Source organism: Rhea americana, unplaced genomic scaffold, assembly GCF_003343005.1.
Source record: "Rhea americana isolate MKP2758 unplaced genomic scaffold, rheAme1 scaffold_14, whole genome shotgun sequence".
In the NCBI taxonomy this organism is placed as follows: Eukaryota; Metazoa; Chordata; class Aves; order Rheiformes; family Rheidae; genus Rhea; species Rhea americana.
In genome coordinates this window covers 126,992-144,676 of record NW_028185483.1, presented here as the reverse complement: position 1 = coordinate 144,676, position 17,685 = coordinate 126,992, and the positions used below count along the sequence as shown (strand labels likewise).

General features: G+C 37.7%; 1 protein-coding gene across 1 annotated transcript in view; it reads left to right on the top strand.

Annotated features, from left to right (window-relative positions):
- CAB39 (calcium binding protein 39) overlaps positions 1-6,672 on the top strand; it is a 41,862-nt gene extending 35,190 nt beyond the window's left edge. The window contains exons 5-9 of the mRNA XM_085298534.1: positions 344-512; positions 1,273-1,332; positions 2,050-2,115; positions 3,112-3,255; positions 4,085-6,672. Coding sequence (XP_085154660.1) covers positions 344-512; positions 1,273-1,332; positions 2,050-2,115; positions 3,112-3,255; positions 4,085-4,273 — 628 coding nt within the window. The 3' untranslated portion in view covers positions 4,274-6,672. The remainder of the gene's footprint in view (positions 1-343; positions 513-1,272; positions 1,333-2,049; positions 2,116-3,111; positions 3,256-4,084) is intronic.
- Positions 6,673-17,685: the final 11,013 nt, after the last annotated feature.

Sequence of the window (17,685 nt, the reverse complement as noted above, 5' to 3'; positions counted from 1 at the left end):
GCTACGTGCAAGCAAATAGCTTTTTAGACCGGGATTGCTTGCTTCACATCCAGATACGTGCAATCCCACAAATAGGAAAAAAAAATTTTTTTTGAATATAAAGGGAGAGACTCTTATTTAATCTTGCTTCTCGTTTTATAGAGGCAATAATTTAATAATTTCGGGGATTTCAGTAATATTTCAGAAAAAATACTTGAGAGTAGAATTTAATACGGAGTTAAGTACCTCTAATTATTTGAGTTATTGTTGACTGGATAGCAGTGAAAATTGCGATGTTGCAAAAAAAGTGTAGTGTTGCAATGCTAACTTCTGAAGGTATTTTTAAAGAATCTTTGTTTTATAGGTACGAATCTCCAGAAATTGCTCTAAATTGTGGAATAATGCTTCGAGAATGCATCAGACATGAACCACTTGCTAAAATAATCTTGTGGTCAGAACAATTCTATGATTTCTTCAGATACGTGGAAATGTCGACATTTGACATTGCTTCAGATGCATTTGCCACATTCAAGGTAGTTTACATTCCATATTTGAATTATTAATATTTCTGTAGCTCTTCATTATATGAACTCAGATGTTGCATGTTTACTTTCTTGAGCCAAATAAGCATAGAGAGAGGAATAAAATTTGGTCAGGTGCATATGGGTAAGCTGAACACTATTCTTCCTTATCTCTCAGAATGTATGAGGCTCCTTTAAATATACATACTACGTTCTCAATAACTTTTATTCCAGAAGGCAAGATTTAAACTGCTGTGCATTAATTGAATACATGTGCACTTTCATATGCCAGTGACCTTCAAACTTCTCTCCCCAACTGTTCACTGATCACTTAACAAAATGAAAAGGAGATATTGCTTACAAGCTGAGTATATTTAGTGTTAACTTTTTATGGAGAAGTTTTTTGTTGGCCCAAAACAGCTGGTCATGGGACTGTCAGCGTAATAGTAATTGGTATAGACTGCTGAATTTTAACCTCAGGTGTACGTAGTTCTGTGCAAGGCCTTGATCCATAAATGGAGCTTTTCAGTGATAATACCACAGGCTACTGTAATTTACCTGTGTAAATTAGCATAATGCATAGCGGACCTTTCCTAACTGATACCAAGTTCATTAGCAGTGTCCAAATATCAGCATTTGTGTCCCAGATATCTTTGTTTAATAAAACAGGAAAATCTTCTGTTGAATGTCTTATGTTTTCGCTGGCTATTCGGAATGAACATGTCCTGTTTAAATATTTTAGTGAAAATACTGCTTTTGTGCTGTTTTACAGGATCTGCTTACAAGACACAAGTTGCTAAGTGCGGAATTTTTGGAACAACATTATGATAGGGTGAGCAAATACTTTTCAATATTCAGAATTTTCTAGTACTGTATATCTTTGTTCTTATTTGAAGAACTGAAGACTTTTCATTCCTCCTTTCGCTTCCTTTTTGAAAACTTCTGTACAATATTGAACCAATTGAGCTGAGAGTAGTTAGTGCCAAAGCAATAAAATTAAGATTAAAACCTTACTGTTGACTGTAAAAAAATGAGACTAAGGTGAAACAAGAGATTAAGGGTGGAAGTTAGTTCGGTGACAACGTATTTTCTTTTCACTAGAGGGAACACTTTCCCAAGTCTTTTCTTTTGTCTGTTTTAGCCCACGACAGCAGAAGAATACCAGCCAGTCTTCCTCCATCTGCTGGGCGCTCTTAAAATTACTGAGCAAAGAGTGTTCAGTAGCTGGGAACTGTTATGGTTTAAGAAATAACCAGACAACTGCTTCCAACACATGTCAATCTTAAATATCAAAGGCTTCTAAGAGTGTTTTTTTTTTTTTTTTTTAATGCATAATGGTGCTTAAGCAGTAGTGACTTACAAGACTACAGAGATTTTACTGAGATTTTTAGAATTTTGTTATGAGTGGTTCTTCCAGTTTATTAAAAGCATAATCATATATATAAGATATGTACATGCATAAACCAATTAATAATACAATCGTAAATCTTTGGAAGAGTGCTTGTGACATTCGAAAGATTCTGACTCCTTCTGTTTATTCTCCATTTAGTTCTTCAGTGAGTATGAGAAGTTACTTCATTCAGAAAATTATGTGACAAAAAGACAGTCACTTAAGGTAAAGGCAATTTCATTTTCTTCTTAAAGGCAAAATTAGAGAACTCCTTTAATTTCAGGGTGGGTTGACTTTAATTGAATTGGCTTCAGTAACTGATTTTTCATTACAAGCATAATATTTATTTTAATTTTTCGTATTTTTTAATTCTTTGGATGAATTAGTTTTCTTTATTCCAGTCCTTTCACTAGTAATGTTGAGCATATACCGGGTCATTTCTCTCCCCATGCAGAAATGGCTAGATAAGTATATTTTGCATCCCATCCTCAACAAATCTGGACATGTTTAAATAATTATTTTAACAAGATTTCCATAACGTGACTAGAGCAAACTTACATTCAAGTTAAATTGAACATAAGTATAGTAGATAACTAAGCTAACTCATAGCAAGAGTGGTACTTGTGAGAAATACTAGATTATTCCTGCATCAAAAGTCCCAACAGAAAGAGGGTTGTGTTTACTTTTGAGAGCTTTAGTGTGTTTTTTTTCACTAGCAGAAATTCTTAGGAGCTGAGGAAAATGTGTATATAAAATCTACTGAAGTTTCTGTCTTTATTTTGCATCCTTCCTGGACAAAGAAGGTAGCAAAAGAAGTTTGTTTGTTTATTTTGTTGAAGTTTATTATTTGAAGTGGAGAGTCCCTGTTTTTATCACATTCTTACTGGTAATGCCTGATTTTTGTATAAATGGAAAACATAATGAAATCGCGTTTGGGGAGGGGAAGTGAAACGGACTTTTCTTACCAATTTTAGTTCACACTAAGGGGCGAAGCAGAAGGTGATTTTTTTAGTTGTGGTATTGAGAAAAACGAGAAACTACATCATCAGAATAAGAGAAAAACATACCTTGCGTTTAGAAATTCAGCAGCTTTGAGTTTAAATCTTACTGCTTTTACAGACTAGTATCAACTACTAAGCATGTTTAAAAGCACTTGCAAAAAAGGTGTTTCTTATTTTGAATGTCAGTAATTTTTTATTTGGTTTTGTTTCTCATTTCTAGCTTCTTGGTGAATTGTTACTGGACAGGCACAACTTCACAATTATGACAAAATACATCAGTAAACCTGAAAATCTCAAACTAATGATGAACCTTCTACGAGACAAGAGTCGTAACATTCAGTTTGAGGCCTTTCATGTGTTTAAGGTATATTATTAAAAAACAACAACCCCACAAAAAAGTTATTTAGTAAAATTCTACACAGAGTCTGAATGCAACTCATATGAACATCTGCTGAATAGTTAAATAAAGAGCTAATGTTTGTCTTTATCATAGCCCATCTTTATAAAGTTATCCATCTTTTTGAATTTTTTTATAAATTGTTTATAAAACAATTACACAGTTTATAAGATTACACAGGGTAATCTTATAAGATTTTGGAATTAAGGAAGATGAAGTGCAGTAGAATAAGGAAGAATGTATGACTTTATGTGAAAGCATGAAGCATCTTGAGGTTCAGAAGCGTTTTCCTCGGGCTGTGTCACAGGAGGATAGCTGTATTTTAATCAGATCACTTAAACGCCAAAGCCTAAATTGTAGTTTGCATATTAAAACAGATACCTTTTGGATTTAGTAGTAAACAAGCAAATGACTAATAAGTGCTTGGAGATATATCTTGAGGTATAGAAGTTTTTGGTGTACTTTAATATAGCCATCTGATGCTATATATAATATGAGGCCATGCATTTGCTACAGAAATTAGCCATGGGATATTTTGAGCGAGTCCTGCAGGGCATTAGGGCTGATCATCTCCTATGGACATGAATTTATCTGGGAACTGGTGCTTGATTTCTATTCTAATAAAAATAAAATTATTTTTGTTTTAATTTTACATTTTTTCTGTGAGGATATTGGAACATAGAGTGATCAAAACATCATTTTAAATTGTTGTTACTGTTGTTTTATTTGCTAGGTTTATTTTTAACTGAGTCTTCTGCTTCCTATTCTTACACCAAATTCCTTTTATTTCTTGCAGGTGTTTGTAGCCAATCCTAACAAGACCCAGCCTATATTAGACATCCTCCTAAAGAATCAGACCAAACTTATTGAGTTCCTCAGCAAGTTTCAGAATGACAGGACCGAGGATGAACAATTTAATGATGAGAAGACCTATTTAGTTAAACAGATCAGGGATTTGAAGAGACCAGCACAGCAAGAAGCTTAATCTCCAATAACCCCCCCAAAATATTAAACCTAAATTCAGCATTTGCTGTTAGATATTCAGCATCAGGCACTCTTATCGATTCATGAGGAACATTACTGCTAATCTGCTGTTCAGTGAACGGTTTTCGTTTTTCTCTTTTCCTTTTTAGTCCAAGTTGAAAAACATAGCTGCTGCTTTCTTGCACAATGTGGACTTTATTGATATTTGTGTCATTTCAGAATTCAAAGACACTGCTTGTTTTAGGAGTCCTGAAAAGAAAGATTCTAGGTTCATGAAAGCAAACATATAGATACTAGTTTGGTTTAGGAAAGAAGGTATTATGTAGTTAAGCAACAGGTTGCATGCTTGCAAATCTGAATAAATCTGTACGTTTGCACTTACCTTGTTTGAGATATGAGCACAATGTGACCTGTGCATACCTGGCACCATAGTATAAGATTATATGCCTTGATTAAAAAAAATGTGCAGTGCTTTATTTGTAATCAAAGGGGAAATGTATCTAAGATGTGAGCTTATTGGGATAAGCTGTTGTCTTGCAAATAAACTGATACTGAAACTTAGCAAGAGTGAAATCTCAAGATTCATAAGGAAAATGTATATATGCCTTTCACTGCTTTATAGATTTTTTTTTTTTTGACATGATTTGATTTTTCTGGGAATTGACTTGTAAACTTGGAAATATGTTCTTAAGGGTTTTTGTTAATTTTACTTTAAAGGTATTTCAGACAGTAGAGCTAGCAGTGACATTTTGCATTTCATTTCAGTAGTGCTTGCTGGTTTCTTTTGTATATAACTCCTAGGCTGCTCATTTCTTTAAAGTATGATTTAATTTGTACAGCAGAGGAATGTTATTGTATTAGTCTGTAACTATTACCTAATATTGAGTTTTGCGAAATGAATGCTCATATGTAATTGAATACTTCAGATCACATGAAAATGCTGATTTAACAATCTTATGTACTGCAGCATTAGAAGAAGAAAAAAACCCAAATTCTTTGTATTCACTTATCTAATGGGGTGCCATCAATTAGGGTAGGCTGAAATAGAGAACTGGAACCCTTTAAACTCTATTCTTACTGGATAATATTGGCCTTATTCAGTTAAATTAGTGTTGTGCTTGGCCAGTTCTGCAAATGGCAAAGATTATACTAAATTAATATTGATTTCTTTTGCTTCTGGGGAGCATACAGTGCACCGTTTTTTTTTCTTACAGTAAACTCAGTACAGTAGTTGTGAAAGTGAATAATTTAATTCCCTCTGACTTCAAGAAACATAATTTTATAGATATCCTAATGGTAACAAAATGATTTTAATTTTGTTGATTTTGTTCTTTAATGCTGCAAACTATCAGTATTTATAAAAACAGAAAACCAACTGATTTTGCACCATGTTTTTGTTACTGTGACCATACAGAAAGAATCTACTAAATATAACTAAACAATGTTATTAAAATTGTATCTATCCATCATATAGTAATGCTAAGATCACAACCAACCAAACATATGGATTGGAGTCTGAAAGTTCGAATTCTGCATGGCTGAATCTGATTGAGACTGCTATAGAAAATGTTTGTTGCTTCCTGTCCTCCTCCTAATTAAAATATTTCGCAATCAGCACGATGAAATTCCTTAGTGACATTTAAGCTGATTTTTAAAGCCTTCGTAAGGGAAGTCAGATGGTAGCTTCAGAAAACTGAGTGTTTTCACTCTGTAGTTTGAAATTGCTCTTAATAATATAATTGGTCTTTTAAAGGTTCTTAAATTGTACTTTGCATTCAGATTCATTTTGCCTACTAGAAACAAAATAGCTCAATCTTACTGAAGATCGCTTACACAGGTAGGCAGAATTGGCCATGATACGGTATTATAGTTCAGTACTAACGATCTATTATATTTTGGTTTATCATAGCTGAGTGGAGGAAAACATTATTTGCCAAGTTACTCACCATAACATATAAGGCTTCCTCTTTAGAAAAATGTAGAAGTGCTAAAGATTTATATATGTAAAGAAGTGAAAACGTTTGGACTGGGATGTAGGTTACTCTTTATTAGGCCTGGGAAACGATGTGTATGGTAACTTTTTTAATATGTGAAAACATTTGAATGTTGGCTTTGGAAAAGAAGTTGTATTTAAATTAAAGCTCATTTGACGTGCTCTTCGTATTAAAAAAACAGTTGTTCTGGAAGTGGTTTTCTTATCTGCTTGAAGGCTTAAAGATATTACTTAGTTATTTAAATGTGAGGGTTTTTTTTTTTTTTTTTTTTTTTCTCCAAGAGGTGTACACAATTGTAATTCTACTTCCGTAGTAGCATTTCATTTCTCCTGAGGAAAATGCATTTCTTATCAGAAAAATCTGGCTGGCCCCATAATTTAAATTGAAATAAAATTTTGAAGAAAAACGTATGTGCTTTACTGTGTTTTTGAAGATGGTGAGTTTCTTGTCTATATGAATTTCTTTTCCCTGTTACTGCCTTAGAGGGGTCAGCTTTCTGCCTTTCAAAGACAAAGTAATTATAAAGCATGAAAAACTGTGGATGGTTAAAAACATTTTTGAGCAAGTAAGACAGTGTTATATTAGAGACATCAATTTTAGTTAATTGTTGATAAGCTATTATTTTGCCTATACATAGCGTGTTCTTGCTGATTTTGTTCCTTTTTTGCAAGTTCAAAGGCAAAGTTAGCTGAGGCCATTTGCTGCATGCCACCTTGGATGTGGTGAGGTTAGCGAAAGTGAATCCTCCGTCATCCTAGTTCACTCCCTTCTCTCCTAATTTCAGGAGCAAAAGTTTGTGGAATTAGTAATTCTCTCCTTAAGAAACACTGTAGCTTTTTTGCCTTGGAAGTTATTTGCCCCTATTTTTCATATATAACACCCCAAGTCATGCAAGGGTGGCAATGTCAAGAGAATCAATGCATTAGAGTTTTAAAAATAAAATAAAAAAAGGAGTATTTGATGCAGATTCTTCAACCAGTTTTATTTAGCAAAATTACTGAAAAATCTGTTTTTCTACCTGGAACATTTTGCAGATGAGTAGTTGGTATACTAGAGGCTACACCTGTTTGAGCCTTTTTGTAAAATTTTAATGTTTTTTCCTTTACACAAAGTAAAACCACATACTACAAGGGGAAGGAGTAGTTTAGATTTGTAGTCAAACAAATGGCAAATTTTGATTAAGAGGAAACAATCAAATTGGGTAATTGAACTGGGTATTTGGATGAAACGGGTCAGGGAGGGAGGCATGGGAGATGCACGGAGATGTTGTATTGACTTTTTAAAATTTATTTTCTCTGCAGAGTTTATCAGATGGACCTGGCTTATGAGCCAACATCACTGAGGACCAGAATAAAAGTTGCCCTTAGAGCCCGTGGAACAAAGCCGGTGTCAGTAAGTTCGCTCCTCTTTGTGGCCTGCCAAGGATCTATCAGGCAACTGTAACTGACTTTTCTATGGCTGCTACTCTGTTTTTCCCTTTACTCTAGACCTTCCCTGGCTGGTTTGCTATAATTTTCCTGTCCGTGTTGCTTTCCTGTAGCTGTCTGTTCGCTTGAGCCGGAGTGCCATCTCGGTGGATGCAGCGGCTTTATTTTTCTGTTGTCATTTAGCTTGTTTCTCGTGATGTATGAGCACGTCTTGCTCCAAAGTTTTTGGCTGTTATAGGGCTATTCAAAGTGCTGTTTCTTTAGCTCTTCAGCATACTGTAATTCAGGTTGATGTTAGTGCCACCAATGAGAAAAAATTACCCAGTTCTTTTGCATGGTATCTCTTTAAATCAGTGTTCAACTTAATCTGACCTCATTTAGCTACTAAAGAGTTGTTGCCAAACAATGTATGAAATCTGTATTTCCAGGCATCTAGTTGAAATTCCATGTGACTGGAGGCAGGAATCAAAAAATGGAAGGAAATTAGAAAGGAGTGGGGAGAGCAACATTTCAGTGTATTGCATTATTTGAAGGAAATTGGTTATTTTGTAGAAAAACCTGGTCTGCTGCTTGCTTAAAACACACATCTTCTGACTCATCTCTATTAAAAAAAAAAAAAAAAAAAAATCGGGCAACTTATAATTAGATTTTGTGTGTATTCACGACAAAATATCACAACAAGCCCATTTTTTAGAGGGTTTGTATTGCAGATTCTGGTATATGTAGTAGACCTAAACGTATCCTGTTATCTCGCTCAGAAAATGCACTGTTCAGAACTGTTTTTCTGTTGCTTTTCATAAGTGGAAGTTTTATGCTAAAGGTTTCCTCACCTTATAATGCAGGAGAAATATTCTAACTGCTCGTGAGGCCGAGTGTAGCTCAGCTGTGTGGGATTACTGGGACTGCTCTGCTGTGGGGAGCCATCGCAGGGCTGGATGTGGTACTAGCCTAATTGCTTGATGTGTTCATAATAGTGTTAAAACTGAAGGTTGGAACAGGAGGGCATGTGAAGAGGGAAGGCGGGTAAAGAATATGCTGATAAAGATAAATTTTAGGTGTTTAGCAGGAGGGATATCTCTTGGGGAAAACCAAAAGTCAAAAACATTTATGATGCTTCTTTGTATCTATGAAAACAGCTTTGTGTGCACCATTTCAGATAAATGGTTGTGATTGGAGTTATCTGCTGTCCTTGCCCAAAACTAAATCAATGGTATGTGTTTTCCTATTTCTTGCACTAAGTTGTCTTGGTACCATTACAGTTTCTTCTGTCTTCTTGTTGTGGTAGCCTTGAGGAATGTCTGTCTTTCTACCGTGAACACACTCAGGCTGATCCAGTGTGCGAGTGTTAACTTAAGGTTATACTCTTAAAGTGAATTTTGAAGTGAATCTAATACTGTTCGGTTCTGTTTGGAGAGTTGAAGGAGATGATTCATTTTGCTTGAAATTGGCAAAAGCCAAGAATAAAAACTTAATAGCTTTTAGACCTCTTTCAGCAAGTTTAAGAATTTTGTGAAGTCTGTCATTTTGATAAATGTGTAAATCTTCATAACTATAATTCAAGGCACCTAAAAAATGGAATATGTGTAGTACAGTACTTCAAAAATTGTCTCTAAAGATTGTGAAGACTAAAGGGAAATGTAGTTCTAAGATAAATCAGGATGTAATACAGGCTTCTAGATGTTTAGAGAGTTTGGGAAATACAGTCCAGAGAGACTAAGAAGCTACAAAATATTCACCTGGATGTAAGATTTCAGTTGTGACTGCTGAATTTCTTGATCTTTTTCCATGTTGGGAATGATAGAGCACTGGATTGTGTCAGCTAATATACAGATCGTTATATAAACACAAGATTGAAGGATTTACAATAATTTTATGTTTTTAGATAAAACATTATTGCTCTAGAATGTTTCTTACAAAGTAGGAGCAGAATCTCAATAATTTAAACAGTATATTAGCTGAGCTAGATTTTTTTTTATTATTATTGTTTCTTCAGGCCCTTAGAGCAGTAGGGAAATCTATAGATTTAATTCTAATCAGAAGTGTGTGTTGTACGTGCTTAATATTTGAGGGGCCTTTAGGTTACGCAGAAATACAGATTAGGGTTAAATCTTAGTATCTGTAGCTCATATCAGAGCAATACTCTAGAAAGCGGGTGAGCACAGGCACAGCTAACATACTGGGAGGAATGTGCTGCAGCAGTTACCTACAGACAGGCAAAAGATGAATATGTTGTTTGGAAAAAGGAGGTTGTGAATAGCTTGTAAATATATTTGCTATTTGATTCAAAAGATGAAATAGTTTGCCATATAAAGTTGTAGGCCTTTAGGGCACAATGTGTATAATTTAATATGCATTATGCAGGCATGATTGGAATTTTGGCTTCAGGTTATTAGATATAAGAAACAGATATTTTAGGGAGAACAAAGAAGGAGTGAAAGAGCCATAAAGCAGAGTGGCTGAAAGTGTTCTTGCCTCTTGAAGTTGTTTGGGAAGCTGGAGGCCAGCTCCCAAATCTGTAATGCCAATCTTCTCTGCTCCTGGATATTCACCCGGTTTGGATAAAACCTGCAGGTGGAAGGGGAGAGGGATGGCTATAAAAAGGAAATGATTAAAATATCAAGGAAAAACACATGCTGAGGGGACCCTCCTCCCAAAGATCAAGAGCACGCTGATCCTGGCTGCACCCGGGTGTGAGCTCCGATTATCCTGTTAGCCCTGAGGTGGTTATTGCTAGCTTTTCTACCTCGCTGCTCCTTTACATTGTGACTCCCTCCCTCTCGGGCTTCCCTCGTGATGACTGCGTGCTTTCTCTTCCGATGCTCTCCTCTTTCTCTCAGTCTTGACTGCTAGTTCCCTCCAGTTCTGCTGATAATTATCTCAACTTCTTAACGATAGGAAATACAAAATTTTGATTCTTGACGCCCCGCTTTTTCCAGGCTTCCCTCATGCTCTGTGATCAGCTAGGATATATAGTCATTGTAAACTTACTTCCCAGTGATCTGAACCCCTAGCAAGCCTTTGAAGTAGTCCGTGACTCCCTTTACAATGCTGCGGCAAGTAAAACAAGATGTAAAAAGAGGTACTCAGAGGAGAGAGGGAGCATTCTGGACATCTCTACTTCCTCACCAAAAAAAGCATGCATGTGCCATATAATACTAGGTTTTGATTCTCTTGGATGGCCTTCAACAGCATGAGACCACTTGGTTTTTGAAGCACTGTGAAGAGAAATAATTCGTATATTTCTTACCAAATATTCACTTTCATAGTAGATGCAATCAGAAAGATTTGCCTTCGCGTGGTGAGATAGAATAGCTGACTTCTCTAGGTAAATCAGATGAGATAGTCTGGCTGCAGCTGCTGTCATTCACCAGTGCTGCAGTAATCAGCTGGAAGCATTGCTACACTTACTTAGCTCATGCATCTTGCTTTGCTTTTTACTTTTCTTTTCTTTTCTTACTATTACTTTGAAATCTCAAAATATTTTTCCTTTTGTGTCTCTGAAAGAAGAGAATGAACTGAAAAGTAGCATAGGGTAATTTAAACTTCTTTGTGAATTCACTGCTTCTAGCTGAATGTTCTTTCTGAGCTATATTTTTTCTTTTAGCCTTAACTAGTATAAATTAAACTTCCTGTGACTGCTTATTGCACTTTTGGTTATTGGTAGCACATGACAGCTATGCACAAGTGGTTTTATAGATTGTAGTGCACTCTGTTAATAGCAAGTGTGTATGTGAAGGTAGGCCAGATTCATGATATCATTGAGTTTTACAGTTTTAGAAGTCCCTGTTCCAAAAAGAAGAAATCCTTTTTATTTTTTAAAACGAGCCTTGCAAAACCTAGGAATTGCTAATAAATGTATTAGTATTTATTTGGCTGATTGATTTTCAGAATGAATGGTAAAATATGAATTATTTTGGAAAAAAAATCTGCTAGAGACGTAACACCCCAAGGTACAATACTGTTGTGTGGACTGTGGTTTCAGCTCACTTCCCCTAGCTGGGTAGGCTCTGCTGTCAGCTCCTTCTTGGTTAGCAGCGTCAGCGCTGCTGCTGCTGGTGCAGCTGCCACTTGCTGTGGGGTCAGCTTTTCTGCCATCTCCTGGCTGATGTGCTTGTGCCTCATCCCACAGATGCAACTTCTTCCACATCACACAGAAATCTCCAATGAAAAAAGAACATGGAGCAAGATAGGGCAGTGAAGCGAAGGATCTGAAAAGAACGAGAATTGCAGAAGAGCTGGCAGCATTCTCATAATGCAGCACTGCAGTATGAACAGCAGTTTTGTGCTACCTATCTTCGACTCAGATAATGGATGTTTAATTCAGCTATGTTAGCCAAACTGTTTCTGTTCTGGGGATATGATCCTTTGTAAATCATCTTTATTTCTTCTGGTACTCCTGCTTCTTGCTTCTGATCTTCCAAGTCCATTTCAATGATACTTTCTGCAGCTCTGTTTTCTGTTACATAGTCCCCACTCTTACTGAGTCTGATTCCTCACTTAAAAATTCCACTCCTTGTGACAAATCACTTCTTTCCCCTCTTGCCCTTCCCTTCCAACTTCTGCCACTTGTCTTTTAAAGTCCTTTTCCAGGTGGTTCTTTGGGGTGTTTTGGGAAATGTTTTCTAATTGCTGAATCTCGTTTGACAAGTGTTGTTATTCATGTCTAGTCATTTTTTCCAGTTCTAAAGATTTTATCAGCATCTTTATTTCAGGCAGTATGTGATTCCTGTAGACCACTATCTGAATATCAACCACTGTCTGAATATTGTTAGTAAACAGCAAATAAGTAAAGCAAGAGTAGATGGTAGCCACAGCACACAAGGGTACTTACCAGGCACACGAAAATCCTGACAGCAATTTGGAGAGGGGTGGGAGTAGCACTAGGTTAGGTTGACCACGATGCACCTTACTAATGGTGGAGATTCCACAGCTTTGGGATAAGGGTTGGTTTGCCAGCTACTGTTATGAAGCCTGGTGCTACCACCTCTCTCCCCCCACGTACAACTATGTGAAGCACTAAATCCCTGAAGTGGGTTCAGAATTTATGAAGCAGCCTGTATTTCACCTCTGCTTTGGAAATGCTGCCTGTTTGTATGAAAGTCTAAGGTGGACCTGTTTCTTTTGTATTTGGGTATCTGGTGTCAGTGATGGTTTCTGTTAGCAAGTTGACTTTTGTAATCTTTCTTGTCATTTCTGTGCAGTAGGTAGCTGGATGGGACATCTTCTCATGATCTAGAGCTAGCTGACAGGGTGTTGTCACAGATGAACCTTGATCTTCAAATAGTTGAATGGTATCTGTATCATCTTGTGACTGTACAGCAGTCTGCACTGACCTAACAGAGGAGATCTGATCTTTGATTTGCTGTGTTCTCAGTCTATTAGTTCTAGAAAGACTGTTTTTAATGCAGTAGCAGTTTGATTTTTCTGTGCAGCAAACTACCAGAAGTGACAGGTTGTAAGGACTAATCAATGCTCCTGATGCCCAGGTTCAGATTCATCCATGCTATTTGCATGCAACACAAATATCTCAGCCAGGCTCTGTTTCCTTCCACTGCTATTCATTAGCATGCTAAGGATAAGGAGAGGCAATTGCCAATCAAATGAGTGCTTAAACTGGTAGACTACAGGGGCGGACAAATTCAAATATTGTCCAGACAGCTGGCTTTGTGGCCTGACACAAAAGTTATTCTCAGGACTGACCTGCAGCCCCTGCCACGGAGCACATGGTAGTGATATCCCTATCACTATCATTTATTGCTTGAACAAAAATGTCTTTTGTGCCAACAGTTTTGCATCTTTCCAACTTCATCCTTTAGCATGGTTTAGAGCTGTTTGAAGGTTGCTGGAAATGGTCCCTGGAGTAATCTGCTGGAGCAGGGTCCTTCATCCTTTTGTTGTTGAAGCTCCAGACATGTATGATCATCTTCTGAGAGGTCTGTAATATCTACAGATTTATGTTCCCTGTACAGGGATGTGTTGCTTGCTTTGGAAAGTTTTTGTTTATTTATTTATTTATTTTTTAAAAAATAAAGAATCCACAAATTGAAGGTCAAAACTCCTGTCGCAGCTAGGGGATGGTTTTAGTTTGATTATCCTTTCCTTGCGGTGTGGTCTTTTCCTTCAGGATGAAGAAAGTACATGAGAAAGTATCTCTACCCAGTTAGAGGACTAGCTGTTTCTAATGTTCTTCATGCCTTGAAGAAAATTCCTGGGCCCAGTTTGGGTAGTTGTTTTCTTTTTGCCTCCATAGCAGCAGAAGGCACAGAAGAAGAACTGGACAAAGCACTATTTGTTCATGGTGAAATCAGCTTCAGATTTTGAAACTTCCTGATCCTATCCAGGAAGTCTCTGCTGGCTGTGTAGGTCTGTGATATCCTGCTAGACAAGTGTCTGCGAGAGAAACAAAGGTCATCCTATATCAGTTGCATCTTATGCGTTCAGAGGACCCAATTCACCTTAGTCAGTGAATCGGACAGACAGTAGCTATCAGCAAAGGGCAGTGTGACGAACCTGCTGCAATGAAGTCTGCAGCTGCCTTTATTCCTTCTGTTCAGGGCCATGTTTTGGGGGTTCTGCTAGGGAGGTAAAGGTGGAAGTAATGAAACCTGGATGACAGAAGCTGCTGCAGAGCTGCATCAGCTTTGCTGCCTCTGACATTGTTTGGCCATCTCCTTAAAACGGAATGCTTTTTTTTTTTTTTTTTTTTTTTTTTTCCCCAAAGCTCAAAGCTTTAATTAACCTGAAAGAAAGACATTAACCAAAATCTGATTCTCAGATCATTCACCTCCTCCTTTCATGGAATGTAAAAAGAGTTGGTCTAAATTGAGTTCATTGTCCAAGCTGGGCATCATTCCCATTTTACAGGTGGTGTCCGAGTCTCATGATATGTGCTTATGGTTGGGAACCTTAGTGAGCTGGCAGGATGTCTCTTACAGACTGAATATGAGAAGTGGTGACAACATTAGTTCTAACATCCAGGTAGTTTTCCATTAACTATTGCACCAGAAACACCTCAGATTGTTGTCTACCTGCCTGTTTAGTGTTTTTGAAATTCATAGGTCCTAACAACTACTGGCTCTCAGTGCTTGCTAGATTTTTACTTTCCTCCTGTCTGCTTTTGGATCTAGCTGGCTTGATGTTTGTGTGCATATTGTCGCCTGATCCAGAGCCCCCTGAAACTCCAGGAAGATGACTTGGAGGGCTTTTGAGTTGACCTTTAGGACAGTCCAGGTATCAAGGCCATTCCCGGTCAGTCTTGAGTAGGGGAAGAAGAGCCTCCTTTTAGCCAAGTATAGGAGATATGGCATGTTACTTATATTATTCATCATGCAAAAAAAGAGCAAAAACAAGTCTTGGAACGTTCATAGCTGTAAGAGAAACTTTTGCTCCATGAGCAAAGGGATGAATGAAGCCTGCTTTCCAATGGATTTGTATTTTGTCTGTGCCATTTCCCATTTGTGATCCCTGTGGCAGGCTTATGGGCAGGAAGCAGCATTGAGGTGACCGTTGCAGCTCTATGCGTGCACATTTGTAGTCTGCTTTTGTCAACTGGACTTTTTGCCTCTTTGTGGGGAGCCAATGGATGGGTGAAGGGTAGCCAGCAAAAGAAGTAGGATGGGGACAAGGAAATAGCTGCTGTCTCCTTGCCAGTATAGAAGTGGAGTTGCTGAGTGGCAGGAGCCAGCAGGTATGTTACTCTGAAGTGGGAGTTGGGCAACGAGCACTGAAGAAGCAGAGCTGGGAGCTGAGTGAGGAAGGGATTGGGAGAAATGAGATTGCTGTGCGTGAAGGGGATTGGGGAGGAGAGAAGGAAAGGGAGCTAGAAATGCTAGCTCAGAAAGCATTTGGAGATTACGAGGAAATACTTCCTTCGCTTCTAGAGAACTTGATGCTGGGGCTGTGTCTTGCAGATGGAGATCTGTGCTTGAGGCTGCTGTAAGCTTCGCTCCGCTCCCTAAATGCAGAGGGTTATGTGGCATCCCCTGTCCTGCACAGCAGGCACCTGTGATTGTCGGGCGTTCACTGCTGTGGGCGTCAGAAACATGGCCATCCTTGTTCATGCAGGCCCATGTGGACTTGGAGTCACTGCCCTGGTGTTTGTCTGGGTTTGGGATCTCTGACCAGGTTGTCACCATCTGAAAGCGTCCAGAATTGATGTGTTTCCTCTGGGGCACTGTGCAGTTTGGTTAGTGCAAGTAAATTCAAAATGAAATACTGTGTTTTGATCTTCTTGATGAATCAACAGTTTTATTTATTTATTTATTTATTCCCAGAAAGAACTTTTTTCCCTCATGGAAAATTTCCATTTTATCAGAAACAGAATTTTCTTCCAGCAAAACTCACATTTGGAAGATTCCCAATGAACTCTAATTCTAAGGTTGATGCCAGAAGACATCTTGCAGGCTTTAGCAGAGGGTGACTCAGGGTGTAATGTATCATTTAATCCTAACTAGGGCAACATCTCCGCCTGAAACTGATAACATGGGTGCCTGCTCATGCATCCCTAACTCAACATGCAGGAGGCAATCCACCAAAAGCACACACGTTTTTTAAACAGATAACTTCACCAGCAACCAGTCTGAGAGACAAAGGAGTTCATTCCTTCTCTTATAAAAAAATATGGAGAAAGTTATCTGGCATTTTTACAGGCCCAACAGACTTGAATGGTGAAGTTGATTCAAGAAATAATACTCTAGTCATCCTCCCACAGCTCTGCTGCTCCTGAGCTACTACTCAGAAAGAGGTCCAGCAGTGGAGAAAGTGCTATTACCATCAGCAGAAAAAGCATTTGTGATTCAAACCTGTCTCAAAAGGTACCTTAAAGCCTGTTTGTGGAAGCATTGCCCAATTTAGGAGACATCCTGGGGAAAAAAAATGTAGGCTTCTGGAAGGAAACAGCGTGGCTTGGCAACTGTAGAGAGAATTTCATGTTAAGAAGGGAAAATGAGGGAGAAAGGCAGGTAAAGTGTTTCAAGATGTGGTAATGCCCAGGTGTCTTTCCACTGTGTTTTGAGGTTGTCTTTGCTTTGCACTGAGTGCAGTCTTCATAATGTCACAAGTGCTGGATATTTTGTCTATCAAAGTGATAAATTTTAATTAAATTTGCTGTTTAAAATTCAGTTATTCATTAAAGGGACTCAATTGTCCAGAAAGACATGCTGACCTTAGATATAAAATCCTCTGACTGAATGGGACTGTTAAGGATATGGATTAAAAAGATGTTCACAAATTCACAAAAAAGTGGAGATTTCCTTAGCCACTTAGCTACGTAGACGTGTATTGATCCTTAGTTGGTTAGATCATCTGAAAATTTCAAAATGACACTGTTAACTGTGTCTGGTATCAACAATTTTTTGAGGGGGGGTGTCAGTCCTTCTGTTACTTCGTGGATTCTGGACATCACTGCTGTTGGGTCTCACAACTAGGGCTGAGCTTCAGCCCCTACTTTGACCTGGTGGGAACCTTTGTGGGTTCTTGGTTTGCAGTTGACCTCTTTGAAGGCCTTTTAATGGTGGAAGCAAACAGAGAGGAAAGTTTTTACAAAACTTGAGCTGTTTTTATCTATGACAAAGAATATACAGTGCTCAGCAAACAACAAAACACATACTCATTTCCATGCTCATATTTTTTGTTTTCCACTGCTACAGTATTCTTTGTGTTGAGATTTCAGTCTTTCTCTGCCCAGCAGCCCTTTGCCAGCAGATGTCTGTTTTTTTTTTTCTGAAACAGTCTCTTTTTTTTCTCCTAGGATGTTTTGTCCTTGTCTGGTGTTAGTCTAAAATTCTCGTTACTGTAAAAATATGCTCTTTGTTCCTCTCGTCAGCTCAAAGTTTCTTTGTCTCTGAATTTCATCTCTTCTTTGATCTTCTAAGATCTAGCACTAATTTGACCTTGTTTTCCTCTGTCAGTTTTATTCCATCTTCAGAGAGAGGGAGAGAATGAATATACAAAGAAAACTGGCTTTATTATGACATGATAAGTCTTTTGTTCTC